The following is a 25,197-nucleotide window of genomic DNA, read 5'->3' as shown; positions in this document are numbered from 1 at the left end:
AACTATGATTCCATTTTCAGAGGCAGAATTCGATGGCAAAGGGGAACATGGCTCACCCAAGGGCTGGGACAGAGGTGTAAGGGCTGGAATTTGATGCCAAAGTCAAGATGCTTACCCGGGGAGCCGTCCTCACACCTGAATGGCGAGAAGTATCGCATCTCAGAGTCCAATTGGGCAACAGCTCTAACCCCACACATCTTATAGTGAGGAATGTCTTCTATGTGCCTTATTGGAGTAGATAAGGACTAAAGTAAAAGGGCCCCAGGAAAGAAAGGGCTTAAAACCAGGAGCTATAAGAATTAGGAGATTAACTGGCAGATCTACACAGTATCTCACCTTGACCTAGAGGGTAAGACTTGAACAACTTCCAATGCATTCAGGGTGTTCTTGACTCAGGAATGCTTCTGAAGAGGGGAAAACTATCCACTTAAAGAAACTACAGAAGTATAATTGGCATGAGGTTAACCGAGTCAGGGGTGGGGCAGTGGGACAGAGTAGGAGAGCAGGAGGAGAGGGGTAACTGGTATGGATGGAGATGAGGAAAGCATTTGCTATATTTGGAGAACCTTTCTGTTTTCAAACAGGAGATTCCCTGTGAGCAAAGAGGAAAGCAAAAAGAGCCAAATCGATTTGCCAATTCCTGGAACAGAGCTGCTTCCAAAAGAGGAAAGAGAGTAGGATAAACACAAACAGATGGGGAAAAGGATGGATATTTAATTCACAAAACTGTGGCCTTATAGACTTTTGCTTCTCTGGTTTAGTGATTTTGTTTAGGGAAAGAAAGAGTTGATGTGGAAGTTAAAGGTTGAGAAAGAAAGAATAATTTTGAACAACTGAGTTTCAAGGTGCAACATCATACCCAGATTTTAAAAGATGCCCCTCAGGGAAAGTTAAGTGTTGGCTCCAGATCTCTGGTCAGAGTTTGGTTCCTTAAGTCTCTAATGATGTGATTTTGGGCAGCTCACATCATTGTTCTTCATTTAATTTCCTCCTTGTAAAAGGGTGTTACAACACGGAGCTGCCCTAAGGAGGAAGTGTGAATGGATGTAAAGTGCTCCCACCACCCCTGGACCACCGTAACTGTCAATCAATGCTGGGTATAATGACAATGCATGCTGACCCAACGGGGCATCATTTTCTCCTTTTTCCTCTAATTCATACCAAATACTAAAATTGGACATGACATGATTATGATGAACATTAATAAAACTTCAGTTCAGTTGAAAACTCTCAAGCTGGATAATCGGTGGAGTTATTCCAGGGTGCCAAGTCTCTACTGCAGCCGTGCAAAAACTGGCCACGGCTGCACAGGGCTGCATTATATCCTTGAAGAGCCTTAGCATCCAAAAGGGGGTAAAAATAAAACGGATGCTGCCCCTTGGCATGTGCCCGATTAACTTACACTCAACAAGGGATAAGGAAAACACAGAGGCAGAAAGGAGCCAACTCCACAGATGCTGGAGGACGGAGGCATTAGGATGTCATAGATTCTCAGGCAAAGTTTGGCAGAGTTTGATATAATTTTAGGGATACCCTGGATTTCTATGTCCTCACACCCTGCGGCTTGGATATTTATCTCTCATGTGCACAACCAAGCATGTGTAAGCAGTGGCTGTATCTGGAGGCCACTTTATTCAACACAGGAGACACCCCTCCCTGAGTGTGACTAAGCCACACATAAGGACAGGAGAGAGCAGCTTTTTGCTTAAATCCTAAGTTTTACCTAAGTCTAATAGCTGCTTCAAATTTCTTACTAGCTGGTCATATCAGGAGGACTGTTCTATAAGTTGTTCTGATTTTTGCTTTTTAAAGAAAAGTAGTCAAATATTTCACTACCCAAAGCCCTCTACCATAGATGCCCTCTGAAGGCAAGATTTAAAACGTTCTTAAAATTGTGCTTGCTACTAATGGTCCAATTAAATATCAACTCTGTGAAGGTAAAGAAGGCTAACATTTGTAAATCATTTCCCTACCTAAAAAATGCGTTCACAACACAGTTGGTACTGGTTGGGTGGCAGGTAGAATGGAAATCCTAAAGTTTGGGTTGTTCCATCAATATGAATACTCTGCAGCCCACATGTGCTATTCAAGTGGATCAGACACCCCAAATGATTCATAGTGCTGGTAGAAAAAACTTACAACTAAATCATTATGCTTCCTTTTAAATTGTGAAAACAGGTAACGGACATCCCAACTCAGAGAAACATTATGTATAAAGAAATAAACTGTTTAGTCACTAAACCACATGGCTAGTAAGAAATGGATACATAGCCACACAGCGGCCAACATACATCAGAACCCATACCAGAGTTTGGAAATAAAATCATGTGAACCAGAACAATGACCTTCCATGACATGCACTGTGCATGTCCCAGACAATGGGAAATTTAGACGCACAAACAAAAGACAAACAACAAAACCTGCCCAAAGGCATAGGAAACACCTGCAATTTTTAAAATGGAACAAGATACTAATGATTATTTCATATGAAGCTTTTAAAATAATATTTGCTTCACTGTGGTGGCCACAAAATAAGATTTAAAGCTCTGTAAATAAATCAATTGAATGATATCTGCAGTTTAAGTTGGAAATTTTCTGTCTTTTCAGGTTATCTCTCTTGGCAACAGGAGAAGAGATCTTCACAAACAAGAAAAAAGCTTGCCTGCCTTCCAGAAATAACACATGTTAAAAAAGAAAGGCAATGATACACAAAGAGTAAAATGTCTCCAGATTTGAAACAATAGCATAACACTGATTCTTTTTATTAAAAAATAACACAAGACAAATCCCAGAGAAGAGAAACTCTACAGGATGACACTTCTCATTTCCCCATTCCTGACCTGTCAGAGAGACTTACGAGATTCTGAAATAGCTCACAAATCACATGAAGGAAAAATGGGTCAACTGGCTTGGTGTTCAGAGACAGAAACATTATTATTTTTTTAAACAAAAAAGTCTGTTGAAGGGTTTTGGGAAAGTTTTCTCTTTGTGCTTGATCCCACCTCCGCACAAGGTCCTCTGCCCCCCTCTCAAGGAACCACCTCAACAGTGGAATGACGGGCCCGGTGTGCTGGGCTCTGAAGACAATGGGATGTTGTCAATCATTCATCAAAATACCCAGTTGTTCATGCTTCAGTTATGTTTTAAGTTCCTGCCAACTAGAGTAAGGACAATTGGAAACCCCCTGAGTGGGATGTAGCATTCTTACAGAGAGAGAGAGGTGAGCGGAATCTCCCAGCTCCTCAGGGTGCAGATGTGTTCCGGCCTTGTCCACCCACTCCTGCCTCCTTTCCCCTCCATGAGCCAATTCCCTGTCTGTTCATTTCTGGAGTTCCTATTGTCTCAAAGCCAACAGCATATAGAGATCAGTAGGATAAGAACTAGGGGAGACGGAAAGACAATGAGCTCCCGGCACGGCCAACATCAGACCCCAGGCAGAACAGTCTTTGCAGCGCCCAGGCTCCCAGGCTTTCTCATATCCCAGACGTCCCCGCCGCCCACCCTACACTATGCTCAGAGAGCAGGGAGTATCGATGCTCACAGCAGAGCTATGTGGAGAGCGCCTGATGGCTTCAAAACCAGCTATTGTTCACAACACTTAGGAACATCTGGCACAGGCTTGATATAAAAACATGATAAATTTTAAAAAGCAACAGTGTCTTCTAATAAAGTTGCAGGACATTAAAAAAATACACACTGGGTTTCATTTTAAGTTCTTAGATAAGATTAAGTGCTAAAAATAACTAAAATCCTATATTGAGCACTAGAGGTTGAAAAGATTTTCTAGGATAGTAAATTGTTATTCCCCTGGAAATACACGCATACAGAAAATATATAAATACTTGGTAAATATAAGATGTATACAATTTCAGAACATAAATGTAAATAGGTCTAGGTACACACACACACACACACACACACACACACACACACACAACGCACATTATGTACACTTTAAGATCCTGAGCTTCTTTATTGTATCATATGTATCTTAATTGTAGGAATAATTAATAACTAATTCTATGCAATAAGATAATTCCAGAGGCTTCTCTTACTATGTCAGCGGCTGCTAGGAAAGGATGCGGGGTGCTGGTGAAGAACCCTTGTCCTCCATAAATGCCAGTTTTAAAGGACGCATCTTATTCATCTTTGTGATCAACTGGGATTTCCATTACTCATCTTTCCTTCCAAGATAACTGACATTTTTGAAGGGCACCCTTTTTGTTAAACTTTATTTCCTTCTACCAAAGAAGTCTTTTTAATCTTCTGGAATTAAGGAGTTCATTTCCATCCACAAAGTTCTTTTTGTTGACTTCCTCAGTCTGATTATTCGACTTGAGGGTATGCAGATGGCTGCATAGCTATCCCTTTTCATCCATGCTATCCTCAAAATAAAGTCCCAAAAATACTAGTAGGAATTAACATTTAGAAATCTCCTTTTTGGTCAATAGCCATCTTCATGGACTGTCTATGTCTGAATTAGATCAGTATTAGACAAGTAGGAGAGAGGGAGAGAGAAAAATCAAGGGCAGAAGAACACCTTCAATTTCCCCATCTTCACATCAGCAATTTTAGCTGCACCTTTCCACAATTTAACAGGAATCAAAACAAAATCCTGAATCAAGTTCAAAAATTAAGTGCACAAGTGGAAATCCAAGAGTGAAAAAGCAGAACCCCCCCCCCCCCCCAAAAAATACAAAGCTGTGTGCGGTGGCTCACGCCTGTAATCCCAGCACTTTGGGAGGCCAAGGTGGGTGGATCACGAGGTCAGGAGTTCGAGACCAGCCTGGCCAACACAGTGAAACCCCATTTCTACTAAAAATACAAAAAATTAGCTGGGCATGGTGGTGGGCTCCCAGCTACTCGGGAGGCTGAGGCAGGAGAATTGCTTGAACCTGGAAGACGGAGGTTCCATTGAGTCAAGATCGCTACATTGCACTCCAGCCTGGGCAACAGAGTGAGACTTTGTCTTGAAAAACAAAACAAAACAAAACAAAACAAAACAAAAAACTTGTCAAAAGAAAACAAACACCCTTTTTTTTTTTGGTAGAAATACATTACTAGTGAGCCAATGCAATGCAATAATGTGGTTGGTAAAAGAGAGTGATGTGATTTTAGGACAGAGTTTTAGAAGCACAGCTTCCAAATCCAGGGGGAAATCATTTCACTTCACTCCACGTTGATCAGGCAGCGGCTAGAAAGTAAAGTTGAAATCTTAAGGTAAAGACCCAAGAAGGAAAGTGAGACGCTCAGAACAAGGTGAGTAGAATGAGGTGCAGGTTTTCCTATGAAGTCAGGGTATATTGCAGCTATTGATAATTAATACTTTAGGATGGAAAAGATTCAATAAATCATGTTCTTCCCTATGCTGTGCTGCGATCAATGAATTGAAGAAAGTGGGGTTGGACAGGGGGCTGGTGGGTGGATGATGGGAGAGAAGGCTCATCCGTGCGATGGGGAGCTTTGGGGTGAGGCTGGCTGGAGTCATCCGAGTATCATTGAGGTATCTGAGTTAGTGCGTATTTGTAAGGTGAGGCGGGAAGGGTGGGATTGTCGAAGAGAAGTAGGCATGTGTCAAAGCTAAAATTTTCCTGCGTTGCAGTTTTATTAACCATAGCCTATGCCATGGTGCCACCTGTTGAGTGCTACTGGTGGGCATTCTGGTTGGAAGAACAACTTGTCCATAGTGTTAAATAGTGCTCTTATTAATGGTGTTAGATTTTAAAGGTCTCACAATGATTGAAGCTCATCAGAAGGTGAGTGCTCCTTATCTGACATGCTTGGGACCAGAAGTGTTTTGGATTTGGGAGTTTTTTGAATTTTGAAATATCTGCATATACTTACTAGTTGAGCAACCCTAAACTGAAAAATCTGAAATCCAAAATGCTCCAACGAGATGACCTTTGAACGTCAGGTCGGTGCTCAAAAGTGTTCTGATTTTGGAGCCCTTCAGATTTTGGATTTTTGGATTAGGAATGGTCAACCTGAATAGCCATACTGTAACTCTAATTGCTTTATTTATTTATTTATTTATTTATTTACTGAGACAGAGTCTCGCTCTGTTACCAGGCTAGAGTGCAGTGGCATGATCTCGGCTCACTGCAACCTCCAACTCGCGAGTTCAAGTGATTTTCCTGCCTCAACCTCTCAAGTAGCTGGGACTACAGGTGGCGTGCCACCACGCCCAGCTAAATTTTTTTGTATTTTTAGTAGATACCTGGTTTCACCATGTTGGCCAGGATGGTCTCCATCTCTTGACCTTGTGATCCACCCGCCTTGGCCTCCCAAAGTGCTGGGATTACAGGTGTGAGCCACCGCGCCTGGCCTAATTGTATTATTTTAGTCTTCTTGGATTTCACATTAAACATCCTAATGCTATTATTTAGCTCAACCCCCCTTTTCTTTGGCCTTAGTTGATTGTGAATTAGAAAAATAGCTTAAATATAACACATTACGACACTAATATAACTATTCTACCACTTGTAGAGATTAATTACACGTTCTCAGGATGCTTCTTGACAATACTGGCTTTCTGCAGTGAAACCTCTACAACTCAACTCCTACACAATCCTTGAAGAGGAGCAGATGGATATCACTCCCTGGTCATCTCTCCCCTTCATGCTTTAAAGTGAAAACAAACTCATGACAAATGCAGTCCAGATGAGCAATCATTTCTAAGAAAGGTGAAGCTGATAAGGAAATAGAAAGAAATCTCCTCTCTTTCTATTTATTTTCTCTAGAAAGAATGCTTACTTTATGTCTAGTCAAAGGCATGTCTACCATTAGGTTTCATTTAGTGAAGCTGTGAAATGAAGCTTATTGCTTTGAAGTTTTAAGTGGGACTGAAAGTCTCTAAGTAAAACCTTATTTTGAAGAAGAGGAACTTTTTTAGTTCAACTTTTGGGAGTTGGATTATTTTCTTTTGCAGTAGTATGTAATACTTTTAATGACTTGAGACCTTTGTGAATTTTACTCTGGATATATATAAACCTACGCCTTTTTGTCTTTCCTTAAGTTACCAGTAAAGTCTATCCAGTTTCTCTCCCTGGAGTCCTTACAACAGAGTGGATATTCATCAGTCTCCAATGCATTCTTCTGTCCTTCCTGAATACGGGGCTGGGAGAAGACTAGTCAATGTTCTAGACCAATAATTCTATCATTCTTCGAAGAGAAGTCCAAATATTTGTAAAATTTCAGGTGTTAAATGATGAGGAATTTACCCCAAGGTCTTCAAGTGCAGGAAGCCTGGCTTCCTGTTTCGGAGTTTTGCTTGAATTTTCTGGACTGCTTATTCAATCCTCTCTTTCTTTTAGGTTGCAATGGTATGGCCGGTTGGGGCTGTGAACATGTACAGTAAAATCTGTTAAAGATTTATGGATCTTGCCCTCTGTGGCTGGCATATCCCAGATGCCTGAGGGTATAAGATCTGCCACTTCTCTAAGCACGGTTGAAATGAGTAGTATGCTAAAAGCAACACAAACAAAAGCAAACTGCTTCCTCCAGGCTCATAGGATTCTGTCAATTTTGCTCTAAATTAGTGGAAACTCATCAGTCCTCAAAGACCACGGCAATATTCCTTTCACCAAACCTAAGAAAGGCTGGTTTTGTTGACAGATGCTAAGCATGGGTGCAATGCACAAAATTGATTTTGATAGTAAGGTTCTCTTGACATACATCTCTTATTTTCATAAGACTTTTACAATGGCATAATCGCCACCTAAAGTGCATTTTTTAAAAGTAATTATTGCCATGCAGAGCTAAGACATGCCAGAACTTTAATTTTCATTAGAGAGAGATCAACCTCACTATAGAATTCATTCAAACTTCGGTTTCTTTATTCAAAACAGACTTTAAGAGGGAAGAACTGTAATAATGCCTCACAAAGACAACAGTTTAATAGAAAACATGGATGCTGACAATGGAGCCAAGAACTTGTTAGGCCAAAGATATTATTTACCCAACATTAATTACTTCCATTTTATTTTGTTCTTTTTCTTTATTTCTGGTTCCAAACCTCTAAGAGTTATTCACCCTAACAGTGTTTTAGATACAAAAACTTTTGTTCCTACGGTGGAGATTTTTCACACACTCGCAGTGGCTTCACAGGAAGCTGCCATCAATACGGGGCTCGCATCGGGTTCCTGGGAGGTGTCTGGCTGCTGCCATTCTCCTAGAATGCAAACCTCTAGGCTGGACACAGAGAGGAAAGGGACAGGGGTGTTTTGATCTTTCTAATCAGTGGGGACATATGGCCTTTGGAAGGCCTGCTTTGTGCTTCCCAGGTGAGTCAGACCTCTGACACCTTGAGCACTTCAGTTGTCTACACCACAATGAACTCATTTGGGTGAGATGCCAGAGGGCTCGGAAGTGCAGGCAGCTCAGTGTCTCAGGTTGACCAGCTTCCTAAGGACATTTTGAAATGACTGTTTCATTTAAAAATACATTTATTATATGTTTACCCTAATGTCAATGATAGTAACAGAAAAGGTACGCAGCCATCTTCACCCTTCGAGGATGAAGGACACTAACCATGTCCTTCTGATTTAATGATGGACAAAATAAAGCAGAGACGAAGGGACCCCATTTCCTCCTTCCTGGGGTACCCACTGCGTGCAGCATTTAGGTGGCAAATTCAAAGGCCCCTCAGTGAGGAAAATGTGCGTACGGTTGCTTGGTTTGATCATTTCTGCCATTTTCTCCCCTTGGCTATTATTTTACTGTCTCCAGAAGAAAACAACAACAGTAGTTTCAAAACTTTGCAAAACAATCTAGTAGTTTTCTCTTTATTATTGAAGTAGTCTAGTAGAAGACCGCCCACAGGCAGGAACATTTAGACTCTTGTGTAGACCACCTCTAAAGGATCGCTGAGATAAACCCAACTGGGAAGACTGACTGTGGACGCTGTTTCTATATGAAGCTACCATAGCTTTAGACATTCTTCCTGCTGCATGAGGGAAGACAGATTCAGAGAAAACATTTCTATTCAAAGTAGCTTTGAGAAAGCATATCATGTCTGGTAACTACTATGGTCTGATCTTTTTAGAAATCCTGCAATTGTTTACAAAAATGAATTGGAATCGAATAAAACAAAACAGTGGTCTTTGAAGATTGCCATTTCTTCTCTAACAGAGAGGGGGAAATGCTTCAGTGCCACATTTGTCAAAACTTTCCATCAGGAGGTCGGAAAAAAGGATTTCGAAAGTCAGTGTTTTAGTTTGGTTTATAAGAAGAATGGAACTGTGAATTCCTTTTACTCTAGTTTATCAACAGTTCTTTGGAGTCTGTGTGAGGTTTTTAATCAAGACATGAAATGGCTATTATTATCTGATCCCAGCTAACTTGTCAATCCGATGGAGTGTTGAGCTTTGGAAGTGGCATTTTCTTTCATGTCCTCTATCCTAAGAAAGGCCCTAGCTTTGTTTTAGCAATGGAGTTTTACATTCCTTCAACACTCAAATATGTATTTTCTATCAGCTACTGCACGTAAGGCACTGGTCTAAGAGAAAGAAAGAGTCAACGAACCGGGGAGGATGCCCCAGCAGCAGGGGCTGCAAGGGGGCCCGGGTGACTCTTGGAGGGCCAAGGGCATTGCGTGGAGAAAGGGCAGGTGCAGAGAGAAGGGTAGGGGGAGGAGTGTGCAAAGCTCTGGAAAGCCCATTTGAGCAAGGTGCGAAGCCCTCAGGAGACTCCTTTAAAGAAGTCATGTGTCCTACCCAAGGTCACAGAGCCCTTTGTGACAAAGTCTCGAGGTTCATACTTTGGTGCTCCATTCAATGAGGATCCAGTTCTAATTAAAGAAAATGCCAGGCCGGGAACAGTGGCTCACACCTGTAATCCCAGCACTTTGGGAGGCTGAGGCAGGCAAATCACTTGAGGTCAGGAGTTCGAGACCATCCTGACCAACATGGAGAAACCCCATCTCTACTAAAAATACAAAATTAGCAGGGTGCGGTGGCGCATGCCTGTAATCCCAGCTACGCGGGAGGCTGAGGCAGGAGAATGACTTGAACCCAGGAGGTGGAGATTGCAGTGACCCGAGATGGCGCCACTGCGGTCCAGCCCAGGCAACAAGAGCGAAACTCCATCTCGAGAAAAAAACAAGAGAGAAAATGCCTTGAAAAACAGGAAACTTGGCCCCTAACACAGGCAGTGGATTATGCATAGCCACAGTTGGCTACTAAAATTTAAAAACAGTATATATTCATTCAACAAATATTTAGTATATATCCATCACTTGTCAGGCCCCGCGTAGGCCCCGGGAATACAGAAGTAAACAGAGCAGTCATCTTCTGGAGTTGTGGCTATGCGAGTACTTGAGGTGTGGCTAGTGAACAGAAGAACTGAATTTTAAATTTTATTTCATTTTAATTAATTAAAACTGAAATTGAAATAGCTGCATGTGCCTAGCAGTTTCCGTACTGAACATCCAATCTCCGTTGAGTTTGGAGCCCAGAGGTAGAGGGAGGATCTGGGGAGAGTGGAGAGACAGGAAACTCATAGTAAATGTGTAAGACTATTCTAGATAGTAAATCCTAGATGAAAAGAAAATACAATATAAAGTCAGGGTTTCATGAAAGTAAGACCAAGATGGGTGACCTATTGGGCTTATATATTTACAAAAAGAATATTTTCTGAAACTTGGAACTTCAGAACATAATGCAGCTCTTTCTTTCCAGCGAGATTTAACCATTCTCTTGAAGTGGGACATTTAATAAACTGTTGTAGAATTGAGTTAATTATGCAGCTGACGAAGAAAGAAGCAATTACGAATTTCTGGCCCCTCCTCCACTCGCCATCCCACCCCATATGATAAGTATTTTATGTCAAAAGAACCATTATAACACCATTGAGGATTTGATAGATAATGGGCCAGTTTGGAGCTCACCCACAGAAAATAATCACGGGACCCAGTTGCCACAGCCCCTGCAGTGCTGGATGAGCCAGACCACCTTCACTCCAAAGCCATACTAAAAATAACTGCATGGTTTTGAAAGTGAGTGAGAGCTATGTGTAGACAGGGCTATAAAAGCCTGGAAGCCAGGTGGTGTTTCTGCTATTTCTGACTAATTCCTTGCCCTTTCTGTGCAGCGTGTAAAATGCTGGAGATTTCTTTTTCTAAGTATGCTGCTGAGCACACCGTTAAAAAGTATCCGCCTGGAAAAATTGCAGTTGGTTTGCAAAGAGGTCCGACACAGCAGCACTGATGTTTTTATTCCACACATGCACACATCTTCAAAGAACTAAGACAGAGGCTGGGTGCGGTGGCTCACACCTGTAACCTCAGCACTTTGGGAGGCAGAGGCGGGTGGCTCACCTAAGGTCAGAAGTTCGAGATCAGCCTGGCCAAGATGGTGAAACCCCATCTCTACTAAAAATACAAAAATTTCAGAACCCCTCTAGCCACGGAAACACCCACACAAAAATGCCCGTGCTGCCAGGGCATCACAATTCTCTCCTTGGGGAAGATTTAGTTTTATTTTAAAATCCTGGCTATCTACATGGAAGGGTAGGGTTTATGATTGGCAATACACAATAGAAGATGCCCTTGGCAAGACCGCTGCTCTCCTTAGACAGAATATCTTGCCAATGGCTTTGCTTCATATCTGTGAGGGGCACCCTCTCCTTTCCTTCCCCGAGGCTGGGGGCTTTTCTTTTTCATCTCAAGATGACCCCTCTGAGCTGACAGCAGGAGCCAAAGACAAGGCATTTTCTTGCCTTCTCGTTATCTGCCTCCATCCCGCTCCGAGCACTCGTTCCCTTTTCTCTTGGCGGCTGTTTTTGCTCAGTTTCTCTCTGGTTTCTTTTACTTTGATTTATATTGTTGAATTTAAGAAATCTGGTGAGGCTAAGGACTATTTGACCCAAGTCCAGGGACCTATAGACTGTGGGAAACTCTTAGCTACATGAAAAAATGCAATCGCTAAACACAACTTGTTGCCTTAAGCACTCAGCCACTGCTTACTTGAGCGAGCTTGTCAATTGCAACCTTCCAGAAGCATAGTCTCCAGGCTCTCAGCTGCAGCTGCCAGGCCTCAGGGGGCGCTGTGGGTACTGCCTGGATGCATGCTGAGTGAAGCAGGGGACTGCACTCACTCGTTCAGGAGCTGATGACGTGGGTTCTCTCTTCCCTATTGTCGTGTGGCAGGGCCATTTGACCATCTCACTAATTCCCAACACGGAGTTATCCAACCAGTCTTCATATTTACTAGTTTTTGGAATACCCAAGTGCCTTAGGACACAGGAGGTGCCCTGTGAAGGTTGATGTCATTAAAAAATTTGAAACAACCTATCTGATCAGAGTTTATGGTCAAAAATCAGATGTTTGGGGGGAACAAGAACCTGGCTAAGTTATTGAAATAATGAACTAAAATTGACCTTACTTGGAAAAATCCAAGACTTTCACCATCTGCTAGGTGAGTTAACAAGCAAAGCAAAGCTGTCTTATTTGTTGACTCCGATTTCCTACCTGCCCCTCTACTGCTTTCTATACTATTAACCTTTACATTGCGTGGTGCTGATAACTCTGACAGAAATTCTGTAACTGAAACTCACTTTGATGCTTCCCATTCAACTGCCTTCCATCTCCATGGTGTATAAAGAAAGAAAACTGAAAAGAGAATAGAAAAAGGAGGCTGGGTGTGGTGACTCACATCTGTAATCCCAGCAGTTTGGGAGGCTGAGGTGGGCAGACTGCCTGAGCTTAGGAGTTCAAGACCAGACCGGGCAATATGGCAAAATCCTATCTCTACAAAAAAAATACAAAAATTAGCCGGGTGTGGTGGTGCATGCCTATAGTTCCAGCTGCTTGAGGGCCTGAGGCAGGAGAATTGCTTGAGCCTGGGAGGGCTGCAGTGAAAGGTGCTAAGGGCAGGCAGCCTTGTCTGGTGCTGGTGATTGCCTGGTATTCAGTGGAGGGGTGAATCTGAGAAAATGCAGTATCAATGAATCAGAACTTATAATTTATAATTATTCCAATATACTTACTAGAGATTATTTGAAATACAGACCCTCAAATAACAATAAAGCCCTGAATCATTTGTTAAAGTTATTTTTTAATTCACAAAACAACTGAAGAGGTGGTTAGAGAGTTAACTAGGGAACCATAACTCTTGCATAACAAGGGGAAACTCTCTTCTCGCGCTGCCTATGTTCTTCCCTGCGCCCCGGAGAGCCTCACTCTTCTAGGCTGACATATGGGAAGAGGAGTACGGACACAAAAGATGATCATGCTGGAAAAAGAATTTGTCTAAGTCCCCAGACTTGAGTTTTGTTTTGGGCTCTGCCACAATCTAGGTGTGAGATTTGCAGAGGCCATTTCCCTCCTGAAGTCAGTGTGCTCATATGTGAACTACAGGACATGGGCTGGCTCCTGGCTCAGCTCCTCCCAGCTCTGCCCAGGGAGGGGAAGTGGGCCGTGCCCAGCAGCCGGGCCACAGCTCCCGCCTTGCCTCTTCAGGCCTCAACTCTGTGGCTGGCTGGAATTATCTATGGGACTGGGTGGTTCTGTCTGGGAGAAGCAATTCTCTCCCTGCTAGGAGAGTCTACCACTCACCGCCCAAGGATGGAGAACAAAGCTCTGCAAATTGACCCAAAGCTCATTCATTGGTCACATGAGAATCCATTTGGAACTGGAATCCATAGTATGCTTGTGATTTCTGCTTAGTGTCCAAAAGTTATCCAGTGACGTACAACTTCCGATGTTGGCTGTCACCATGGTGACGCACAGATGAACTGGGGTACCATGCCCATAAAAGGCTGAGCTAGCCAAGTGCTGGGGTGTGGCGAGTCTGCAGCCAGGCATTTCCAGGGCTGTTACAGTAGCAGTACAGGGAAAAGAGAACGGAGCCACCCCCGGGGAAGCTGTGGGAAAGAACAAACTATGCACACAGCCCTTTCGACAGCAAGCTCTGTCCAGCTGCTATTTTTATGTATTATCTTACTTTAAAAAAATACTATCAGTCCAAAAGTAGGGCAGACAGATAAATGCTTCTGCAAGAACACATTTGGGAAAATCTGTTAATTAATAAATAGTTAAGCCACATGTACTGGATTTGTAGTATTGAAATAGAGACTCTATCTTAAAAATGTTTTAATACAATAGATGCAACAGTCCTGAGAGTAAATGTCTCCTGTAACATACAGGAGAATATCTCCAGGAATAAGAAAATGGTAAATGGCATCACTGATCTCTTTCTTACCTTTTATCATCAGCCATTTCTATCACTTTATCGGTGAATGTTCAGGGTCTCACCTGAATTAACAGGGCAGCCTTGTGTGCTGATTGTTAACACACCCCAGTGACTGGCTCTGTGTGGTCCCTTGGCAGCACGGGCCTCGGCCCAGGTGCAATGACGGTGTCAAGCATCATGCAGCACCCAGAGGTACAGGTACAGCCAGATTTCAGGCCACTTGAGTGCTGCGCGTGCACAGTGGATCCCACAGGCCAGGCCCTGGGCTGGGGGGCGGGGATCGTTTGCCTCCGTCTTTTGTACAACCCTTCAGACAGCTGCCAATCACAGCTTAATTGGATCAGTGTTGATAACCCGTCTGAATAACTAGAGGACAGCCAAGCCCACACGGAGTTTTGGATTACTCATGTTAATCAGATTAACCAGAAGGTGTCGATTTTTCATTTTACTTGGCAAAGTATAGAAAGAGACTCAAGGTGTTTCCTTCATTAGAGACGCTGGGAAATAAAAAGGTCTCAATGCCTGTGCTGTGAATTCACGAAATCACAGAGTCTTGGGGATCCTTAGAAATCCCCTCCTAATAACCTCACTGAAAAGACCTCTGGCATCGTGTAACAGTACACTGCTATGCAGATGCCATTATATATTGAAATAATCTGAACTAGCTATGTTTACTGAAGAATAAAATTCTCCTAAACGCATTATGGAAAATGTTACTATGTTGATTCTGCATTAAATAATCATAGAAAGTGAAAAGGAACAGGCCCAGTCACCTCTACTCAGTTTGTTTGGGTTCTGTTTATCTGATGACATGGAGAAGAATGCAGAGCCCCTCTAGACAGTAACTCCGTCCCACACAGCCAGTCTCACAGATGTGTGTATAGCACCAATGCTATCCATGCCCGTATAAGGCTGAGCCAGTCAAGGGCTGCGGGGTGGAGTCTGCAGTCAGGCATTCTCATCACTGCCACAGAAGTGTCGTTGGGAAAATCCATAGCATGAGACCCACGGGAATTTTACATCTTGTGAAATGGCTTCCATAAACCTAAAATGATTTAGCCTTGTTAAGTGCTGATAAATGATCTTCAACCAGCAATTTCTAAACCATAAAGTCCCCACAGCAGGCACAGGAATGCTTAACCGAAACAAAAATAACTGTTTTGAGAATTGCAACTAATGATGAACGCAGCAGGTGGAGAGATGGGAGCTTTGATCAAAGGGGCAGGAAGCCTCCTCAGTTGTGATTTTTGACAGTGAAATAACGATCAGTCACAGGTCAGGAAACAGGATGACAGTATTTATAAAGAGGTTCCCTATCACGAACTGTGCCCATTTGATTTTGTGGAGGGGACACAGAAGAGGAGGTAGTGGCATCGCACCTCAGTCCCGGAGGCCAAGCTCCAGCAGAGGGTAGTTCTTCCTGGCAGGTAGGGATGGGGAATGGCTACGGTAGAAACTGACTTCAGGATTCAACTTGGGGAAACTCATTTGGACACCCAAGGGCTGTTATAATTTCTGATTCCAACAACATCAGGGCAATGCAGGCAAGAGTTTCCAGTTGCCTTGACAACCTGGCATTTGCCAAACGAAGGTGTAGACAAGCATGTGTCCTAGGGTAGGGAATAAAGGCAAGGAGGCTGTGTCATAAAACAAAATACTACTCCCCACACCTTCACACATGAAAGATGGACTTAAACATGCACATATAAATAATAACTTTTAAACCAAGTAACACCAAGACTCAGTTTTAAAGGCAACAGAATCAGAGATCAATCACTTTGATTGAACATATTAAATCCAATATCAGGGCAATATTTCAAATTCCGCCAGATGTAATGGTGATAATTTGGGGTACCCTTTTTTCCTCTTACTTATCTATCAGATGCACCACATAAAAGACATTCAGGGAATGCGTATCTTCAAAGTGAGAATTGTTAGCAATGATACAATTGCCAGTGCTCTCTAGTTTGTATAACTATATTGCAGTATAAATGCAATTACGTTTTTCTTTACAGAATATTTTTATAACATTTCTGCTTATTATAAGTATAAAGCATCATTGCTTTATATATGTACATATATACACACATGCAAACACACATATGTACTTATAATGAACAATGAACAAAAGAAAAGATGTTTATGAAAAACTGCTCTCAATTTTGTAGGAAAGTGGTATACATTGACCCGATTTTGCATTATATTATTGTTTGTTCTAGTGGAAGAGAATACAATTGTATTAAATTTCTTAGCAAAGTATGCAATGACTTAATCAGGCAATTTAAGACACTCTCATTTCAAATGGAAGTACAATCAGGCACCGCATCACGACTTTTTGGTCAACAACAGACTGAACTGAAGACAGTGGTGCCCTAAGATGACACCAGATCTGCCCAGCGCATGACCCACATGTTTGTGGTAGTGCTGGTGGGGACAAACCTACTGTGTTGCCGGTTGCATCAAAGTGTGGACAGGCAGTTACATGCAGTGTATGACACGTGGTGATAAGCAACTGTGTCACTGGTTTCTGCATTTACTATACTCTACTTTTCATCGTTATTTTGGAGTGTACTCCTATTTATATGTGTACATATGTTAACTGTAAAGTAGCCTCAGGCAGGTGCTTCAGGAAGAATCCAGAAGAAGGCATTGTTCCTAGAGGGCATGACGGCTCCATGCATGTTACTACCCCAAAGACCTTCTGGTGGGACAAGATGTGGAGGTGGAAGACAGTGATATTGATCATCCTAAGCCTGTGTAGGGCCTAGGCTTCCATGTCTGTTTGTTTCTTTGTTTTTAACAAAAAAGTTTAAAAAGTAAAAAAAATTTTTTTAATAGAAAAAAACATCGAATAAGAACGTAGAAAAAGAAAATATGTTTGTACAGCTGTACAACGTGTGTTTTAAGCTAAGTGTTATTACAAAAAGAGTCAAAAAGTTTAAAAAGATTAACAGTTTATAAAGTAAAAAAGTTATAGTAAACTAAGGTTAATTTATTACTGAAGGAAGAAAAATATTGAAAACATAAGTTGAGGGCCACCTAAGACCCAGTGTTTATGGAGTCTACAGTGTTGCACAGTCATGTCCCAGGCCTTCACATCCACGCACCCCTCACTCCCCGATGCAGACAGAGCAACTTCCAAGTCCCGCCAGCTCCGTTCGTGGTAAGTGCCCTATACAGGAGTCCCATTTTAAATCTTTTTACTGTCTTTTTACTGTCCCTTTTCTATATTTAGATATACAAATACTACTGTGTTGCAACTGCCTATGTATAGGTTTGTAGCCTGGGAGCGACAGGCTGTATCACATAGCCTGGGTGTGCAGTAGGCCCTGCCATCTAGGTTTGTGTGAGTGCTCTCTAGTATGTTCAAGCAATGACGAAATTGCCCAGCCACACGTGTCCCAGAAGGTATCCCCGTCGTTAAGCGAGGCATGACTGTACGAGGAAGACAATATTATTTATTGCAATGCTGTGACTTACACGTCCACCTTTCTCAGGGTAGCACTGGCAGCCCCCACTGCAATCTCTTCCTCCGCACGGCACATCAAACTTCTTCACACCCTGCAACAATAAAACACAAGGCAAAGAAAAGTTACCTAAAACATTGCCAACTATAACACGTATTAAAATATCATCTGTTGAGAATCCTTCCAACTCTAGAAACTATTCATTCAAAACATTCAATAAGGCTTTTTAAAAAAATAGACTAATTTTTAGAGCAGTTTTTGGTGCACAGCAAAATCGAGTGTAAGGTCCAGAGATTTCCAATATACCCCTATCTCTCCCACCCCTGAAATCCCCCACCATCGACATCCTGCACCAGGATGGAACCAACCTGTATGCTGGTTACAATTGCTGGTTACAATTGCTGGTTACAACCTGTATGCTGGTTACAATTGCTGGTTACAACCTGTATGCTGGTTACAATTGCCGAGTCTGCCCGCATCACCATCACCAGAGTCCACAGTTGAGACCAGGGTTCACCCTTGGTGCTGTATGTTCTATGGTCAAGGAGCCTTTAAATAGTGCTCACTAGGCCAGGCACAGTCGCTCACGCCTGTAACCCCAGCACTTTGGGAGGCCGAGGTGGGTGGATCACAAGGTCAGGAGATTGAGACCATCCTGGCCAACATGATGAAACCCCGTCTCTACTATAAATAGAAAAATTAGCCAGGCGTGGTGGCAGGCACCTGTATTCCCAGCTACTTAGGAGGCAGAGGCAGGAAAATCGCTTAAACCCAGGAGGTGGAGGTTGCAGTGAGCTGAGATCTCACCACTGCACTCCAGCCTGGGCCACAGAGTAAGACTGCCTCAAAAAAAAAAAAAAAGTGCCCATAAAGTGCCCGATGCCAAGCAAAGTCCTGGACCTCCAGCGTCAGGAGAACATTCCGAGAATCTGGATTCCATGTGGAGTGAGGAATCAGGAAGGAGCAGGCCTGTGGCATGCATGAGAAACTCCGGGGCATGGGCAGCAGCTCTGCCTTCTGCCTGGACATGTGGAGCATGTGCCTGGAGAAAATGCTGGCGGGGAACCCAGAGAGGTGGGCAGGAGTGGGCCACCACGGAGGGGAGGAGGAGGTGCCGGTGCAAACGGTGGCTCCCTCATGGGACACCCATGATGGTGATCAAAGGGAGGGCTGTGTGAGGAGGCGGGACTGGCAGGTGCATCTGGCGGGATGCCAAACCCTCACCCGCACCACTGATATCACTTGCGACTTCAACTGAGGAGCGTCGGCAGAGGAAGTCCATTTCCTTTCCCCTTCGCCCTGTGAGACACACACAAGCTCAGCAAGGAGGAGGAATGCCGGGAAGAGGCTTTCCTCAGGACCTATTCAGGCAAGTGGGTGACCCCGTTGAGTGTTTCATCAGAGAAGGAGATACAACCTTAAGTGAGTCAGTGGGAAATGGAGGGAGTTCCCTGGATGGACAATCCCGATGGGGCAAAAAGGTGTTTCTCATCCTTGATCTCAACATTCAAATCAAAGACGGACTTGGAGATTGGGCTACTGGACAAGTACCTTAGCTCTTCCTTTCAGATCGTGACAGTATTAAACGTTTTGAGATGATGGCAATCAGAGTGACCCCCTTTTTTCTCCCCTTTCTGATCAGCCAGGCCTCAGCACAGGCCTCCTCTCCCCTGACAGGTGAGCTAGTACAACCTTCATTCTACAGGTGAGCCAGTGCTGCCCTCCCCACTATACAGGTGAGCTAGTGCAGCCTTCCCCCACAGGTGAGCTAGTACAGCCCTCCCCCCACATACAGGTGAGCTAGTACAGCCCTCCCCACTATACAGGTGAGCTAGTGCAGCCCTCCCCCCCCACACAGGTGAGCTAGTGCAGCCCTCCCCCCCACACAGGTGAGCTAGTACAGCCCTCCACCCCCACACACAGGTGAGCTAGTACAGCCCTCCCCCACACACAGGTGAGCTAGTACAGCCCTCACCCGGACACACAGGTGAGCTAGTACAGCCCTCCCCCACATACAAGTGAGCTAGCGCAGCCCTCCCCCACACACAGGTGAGCTAGTGCAGCCCTCCCCCACAGATGAGCTAGTGCAGCCCTCCCCAAAACACGGGTGAGCTAGTACAGCCCTCACCCGGACACACAGGTGAGCTAGTACAGCCCTCCCCCACACACAGGTGAGCTAGCACAGCCCTTCCCCACACACAGGTGAGCTAGTGCAGCCGTCCTCCAGAGGTAAGCTACAGCAGCCTTCTCTCCCAACACAGGTGAGCTAGTGCAGCCCTCCCCCACACACAGTTGAGCTACTGCAGCCCTCCCCCACACACAGTTGAGCTACTGCAGCCCTCCCCCCACACACAGGTGAGCTAGTGCAGCCCTCCCCCACACACAGGTGAGCTAGTGCAGCTCTCCCCCACACACAGTTGGGCTACTGCAGCCCTCCCCATACACACAGGTGAGCTAGTGCAGCCCTCCCCCCACACAGGTGAGCTAGTGCAGCCCTCCCCCACACACAGTTGAGCTACTGCAGCCCTCCCCATACACACAGTTGAGCCACTGCAGCCCTCCCCCCACACACAGGTGAGCTAGTGCAGCCCTCCCGCCCACACAGGTGAGCTAGTGCAGCTCTCCCCCACACACAGTTGGGCTACTGCAGCCCTCCCCATACACACAGGTGAGCTAGTGCAGCCCTCACCCCACACACACAGGTGAGCAGTGGCTCAAAGGTGAATCTTAATCTAGCTTTTCACCCTCAGCCAGCCTCTACCAGCCTGCCTGGAGCCTCCCTATTATCACACAGTTACACCTAAGGGAACCTGGACAAGGCTGGCTTCTGGTGTTCACTGATTCAAACCTTATCATGCAAGTAAAACTTACCAGATGACAGAACCCTTTCCAACGTTAAGCAAATTGTATTTTACCACAGCCTTTTCACTCTCTTCTGAGTTACGTCTCAATGACTAAACAGGACTATCACTTGGGGACTCCCTCTGTAAGTTGTTTTGTGATAGCGGGTCTGCTGGAACCTTCCCCGTTCCTGTCACCAGCTGAATGTCCACATGGAGGTGCAAGTGGCATGGCCAGGCCCACTCTGCCACTGCCGCCCAGCAGGGTCTTACGGACAGTCCAGGGTGGAAGGGCAGGACACGCAGGCTTCTGACCCAAAATCTGCTGGCAAGAGTTGGCCTTGGGTCCCAGCAATGGCTCCATGTTCCTTTTGCATGGGTGATTTTTTTTTTCTTTTAGCTAACAATTTTCTACTAGAGAACTCTCATCTGAGAGTTTCACATTTTTTATGTTCTTCTTATAATTCTTTACCTAATATAGTATCTGATGCATCAGTCACTACTATAAAAAAAAAAACAACTCCAAAAAGTGGAAAGTCCCAAACTCTTTAGAGAAAACAGTACCTTGGAAGCCTTTTACATTTCTTTTCAGTTATCTTTTTGTCTTGAGTGAGGTAATGAGGCAGCTGGAGTTTATGGTGTAAAAGTAAACATGTATAAAATTCTCTCATGCCCTGAAAATACGATCATAGGTATTTGCCAATTTTTTAATGGCTTCAATGTTTATCTGCAATGGGGCTCATAAATCCCATGATTTGAATATGTGATTTCTAGAAATCCAACTCCACACTAAGCCAGAAAGTTTAGCACCAAAGCTCAAGACTAGATGGGCTGGCGAATTCATGCCTTTTACTACACATGAGGGAGGCATGAACAGGCGCTTGGCAAGGTCCTCAGTTGACCCAATAATTCATTGGCCAGTTGTCTGGGAAGGGCAGGCGGGCCTCCTGGGTCTATAGGGTAAAGCATCAACTCATATTCTCCATCTGCTGTTTCCCATGCTATTTTTAATTTTGATTTTAAAGCCACTTGCCAAATCCCTCTATATAAATCAAAGGTTGAAATGATTTTAATGGTTTCAAATTGATCTAACAGACTCCTTACTCTAGGTTTACCATATTCACTGTATTTGGTTGTAGCAAGTTATTCATAACCCGCTGAAAACTGAATGATGCATTCTTACTTTTGGAACTGGGACTTGTAGGCTGATTAAGATACCTCCAGTAACACTTTTCTACACGTATCGATGGCTCCAGTGCTGTATTGTGAGGGAAGGAATACCTCATTGAGAGGCAGCCCTGCTCATTCCACACCAAGGCAGTTTCCATGGACATGCTAGCCGTGTGTGCACACACGCACGTGCATGTGTGTATGTGTGTTCCCATTGACATCTTACCTGTCCTCCAGAGAGACTCTTAGGAATTCCAACATCTACAAGAGCCCGAAGTACCACACTTTGGAATGTCAGGTCTCCAGGAGGAACAGAAATATTGACTTATTAGGGCAGGGTGTGTGCTCCAGACAGTCTCTTAAAAACTGAACAAGTCTCTGACCCGAGCTTTGGCATTCCCCTGAGAAGATATGGGTCTCTGAAACAGTCTCGAGACACGAATGGCTTCCTGAGGACCTTAGATGAGGAGTGTGAGGACTGCTATGTGGGGTCCCATGTCTGTGGCCTGGCCACTCCCTCCAGCAGAGGCATACTGACCGCACGCACCTGCCGCCACCCTGCTCTCAGCCCTCCAGCCTATTCCTTCATTTTACTGCTTAATGCAAGTCAAAGACAAGCCGCGATCCTATTCTTGTCAACTCCTTAATAAAAACGACGAGTTTCCTCCCACCCTGAAGTCTCCTCAAATCTCTGCTCACCCCCTTCATGAAAAACACTGGCCCTGGTCCATATCTGTAACTTCAGTCTCCATGAAGCCTGTTTTTCCCTATAAGGTCTGGTTTGCCTCAGTGTTCTTTAAAGAATCCTTCATGGGTCTCACCAAGCATTTGACACACCTCTTTTTACAACAATCACAGGCTCATGAAAGAAACATCAAATCAATCCTCCATTAATTTCTCATTTCAAGTCTGAATTTCCAAGGCAGCAACTGTGTAAAGCAATTCCAATGTCCAGCTCTCACTGAGCCCCACTGCAGGTGTGCCTGGCTGCCGACCCCACTGAAGCTCCCAGGGCCAGGAGGTTCCTGCAGCTCCCACTATAGGTGTGGAACATGCTCCGGGCTCGTGGGGTGTGCTATAGCCGTTCAGCCCGGCTGGCCAAACTCCTGTGGTTATCTGGGTGTCCTCCACCCCAAAGCAGGAAAGGACTCAAGGCCCGGTGGGACCAGTTTTACAGAAGGCCTGTGAAAGCTGGTGGGAGCACCCCACTCCCTGGAGAATGCCTGACTCTCACCTCCTCATAGGCACACAGAACTTCCCCACTCAGGGAACTCGGGACCACCGAGGAATCTGAACCGTATCCGGCACCTTCCTTCAACTGCACCAGTGAGAGGACACCTCACATCCTCAATTCCAAACTAACATGACAAAGAGCAAGGGGCTGGGAGGTCCTTCATCCACCCTTTCACTTTACAAATTCATTCACTCACGATCACTGATGTGAATTTCCTCTGAGCCATGCACTGTGCTGGGCTCTGGGTACAGAGTAGGGGTACAGAGTAGTGGGCAGAGGAGACATTGCTCCTGCCCTGTGGCAGGTGACCAAGCAGACAAGAAGGTGAAATAAGTAAACAAACAACTAAACCCACATAATTTAAATTCTGGTAACAGCTGCAAAGAAGAGGATGGTTAGAGAGCAAATTAGGAACAGTGGGTCCTTCAGTATTGCATTATCCTGTTCACAGAGAGGACTGGCTGTGTTCAGGCCTGTGCCCTAGGGCTCTGCTATGCTCCACTATTCCTTCTATGCCTATCCCCCAAGGCCAACCTCCCTGCCTGACAGCCTGAGGCTCTCACTGCTAGAAAGCAGAGACAGACTGGCTACCCCTAACCTCCAGGCCTAGGAGGGCACCCCCTTCATGCCATCATCACCGTCATCATCATCACCATGATCATCATCAGGGAATTAGGAACATCCTGAATTGGAGTGACTTGAAGCCCATTCTTCCTATGACTTTCAGGATGCTCCAACACTGCTGTGCTCCCCAATTTGCAGCTCAGGACTCTATTTCAATCTAGTGCCGCTTTTCAGTACCCACAGTTGAACATCCTTAGTCCCTACTCAGCTGACAGCCAGCTCAGTGGCTTCCCAGGCGCATGGCCAGGAAACTTCAGACCTAAATTCCAAATCATGGAAGGAGTTTGCCTAGGGGGATGAATCATTACTTCCCTCAGTAAATGAATGAACATTTACTGAGGACCTGCAGGCAGTCCCACCTTGCCAACTATCTCATCACACACCAACCTGGAGGCCAGACCCCACTGGACTTATCTGCTCCTTCAGGAAAGGCAGAGGAATTAAAGAAGCTGGCAGAGGCACTGTGGACAAAGGGAAGGGGCTCTAAGTCTGATTATTGTAAGCTCTTGACATCTTTAGTATTGTGGAACCAAAAGGAATAGTTCTGAAAAATAAATGTGAATTATAAATTTTAGGAAATAAGAGTCCAAAGCAGCTTAAACCTAAGAAGCACGGTAGACTTGAAAGTCTCTGAGCTACAAGGAAGAGATGACAGACCGGTCATTCTTGCACCAGTTCATAGGGACAAAACCCATGCTGGCAAGGGAGGAGCAGGGTAGAGAAAGCCACAGGCAGCAAAGAAGCAGGAGAGAAGGCTGGGTGCGGGAGCTCACGCCTGTAATCCCAGCACTTTGGGAGACCAAGGCAGGCAGATCGCTTGAGCTCAGGGGTTCAAGACCAGCCTGGGTAACAAAGCAAAACCCTGTCTGTACCAAAAAAGCAAACAAACAAACAAAAAAATTAGCTGGGTGTGGTGGTGCACGCCTATGGTCCCAGCTGCTTGGAGGGCTGGGGTGGGAAGATGGCTTGAGCTTGGGAGGTGGATGTTGCAGTGAGCCGAGATTACGCCACTGTACTCCAGCCTGGGCAACAGAGCGAGACCCTACCTGAATAAGAAAAAATAAAAATAAAGAAAGAAAGAAACAAGAGAGAGAGCAGGTAGCAAAGAAGACACTGGACAGAGAGTTTGAGGAAGATTTACCTGGAAGTTGTACCACAAATAAAATGGGAGGGAATAAGAGGGAAACAGAGAGGAAAACTGATCAGAGGCAGGGACATAGACACAAAGTCAAAGAGGTCATGAGTGCTTGTCTGAAGGGCAGCTGCTCTCCCAGCTGGCCCCCGCCATGGCAAGTGTGCTGTGTGGACAGGCCCCATCAGCATCACCCTGGAGCTAGTGAGGAATGCAGGCCCCACCCCACCTTTCTTGGAGCAGAACCTGCTTTCTAGCATGACTTTCAGGTTAGCACACTGAGGTTTGCAAAGCCCTACACTAGGTGGTCGGATGGGCATTGTGAAAACAGGCTTTGTTTAGAGATAGCGAGAAAGCTGGAAACGACTGAACCATCACCCTGGGTGCAATAGAAGGTAGGAGTTGTTACAGGTTCAGCATGTTCCATGACTCAGTGGACCCCTGGCATGTCTGTCCTAGAAAAGTGATGGCCCTTGGAACTTGCTTTGACCTCTGTGACCTGTGCTGCATCTGGGGTGGCTCTGAGCCCTAAGGACTCAGT

General features: G+C 44.7%; 1 protein-coding gene across 2 annotated transcripts in view; it reads right to left on the bottom strand.

The window, feature by feature from the left end:
- COL4A2 (collagen type IV alpha 2 chain) overlaps window positions 1-25,197 on the bottom strand; it is a 206,113-nt gene that overhangs the window by 135,722 nt on the left and 45,194 nt on the right. For both annotated transcript variants that reach the window (XM_024230971.3, XM_054529224.2), the window contains exon 4: window positions 17,670-17,750. In XM_024230971.3, coding sequence (XP_024086739.1) covers window positions 17,670-17,750 — 81 coding nt within the window. The remainder of the gene's footprint in view (window positions 1-17,669; window positions 17,751-25,197) is intronic.

The sequence above is a fragment of the Pongo abelii genome, chromosome 14 (genome assembly GCF_028885655.2).
Source record: "Pongo abelii isolate AG06213 chromosome 14, NHGRI_mPonAbe1-v2.0_pri, whole genome shotgun sequence".
NCBI lineage: Eukaryota > Metazoa > Chordata > Mammalia > Primates > Hominidae > Pongo > Pongo abelii.
Note: the sequence above shows the minus strand (reverse complement) of the source record. Positions and strands in the feature narration are given on the sequence as shown.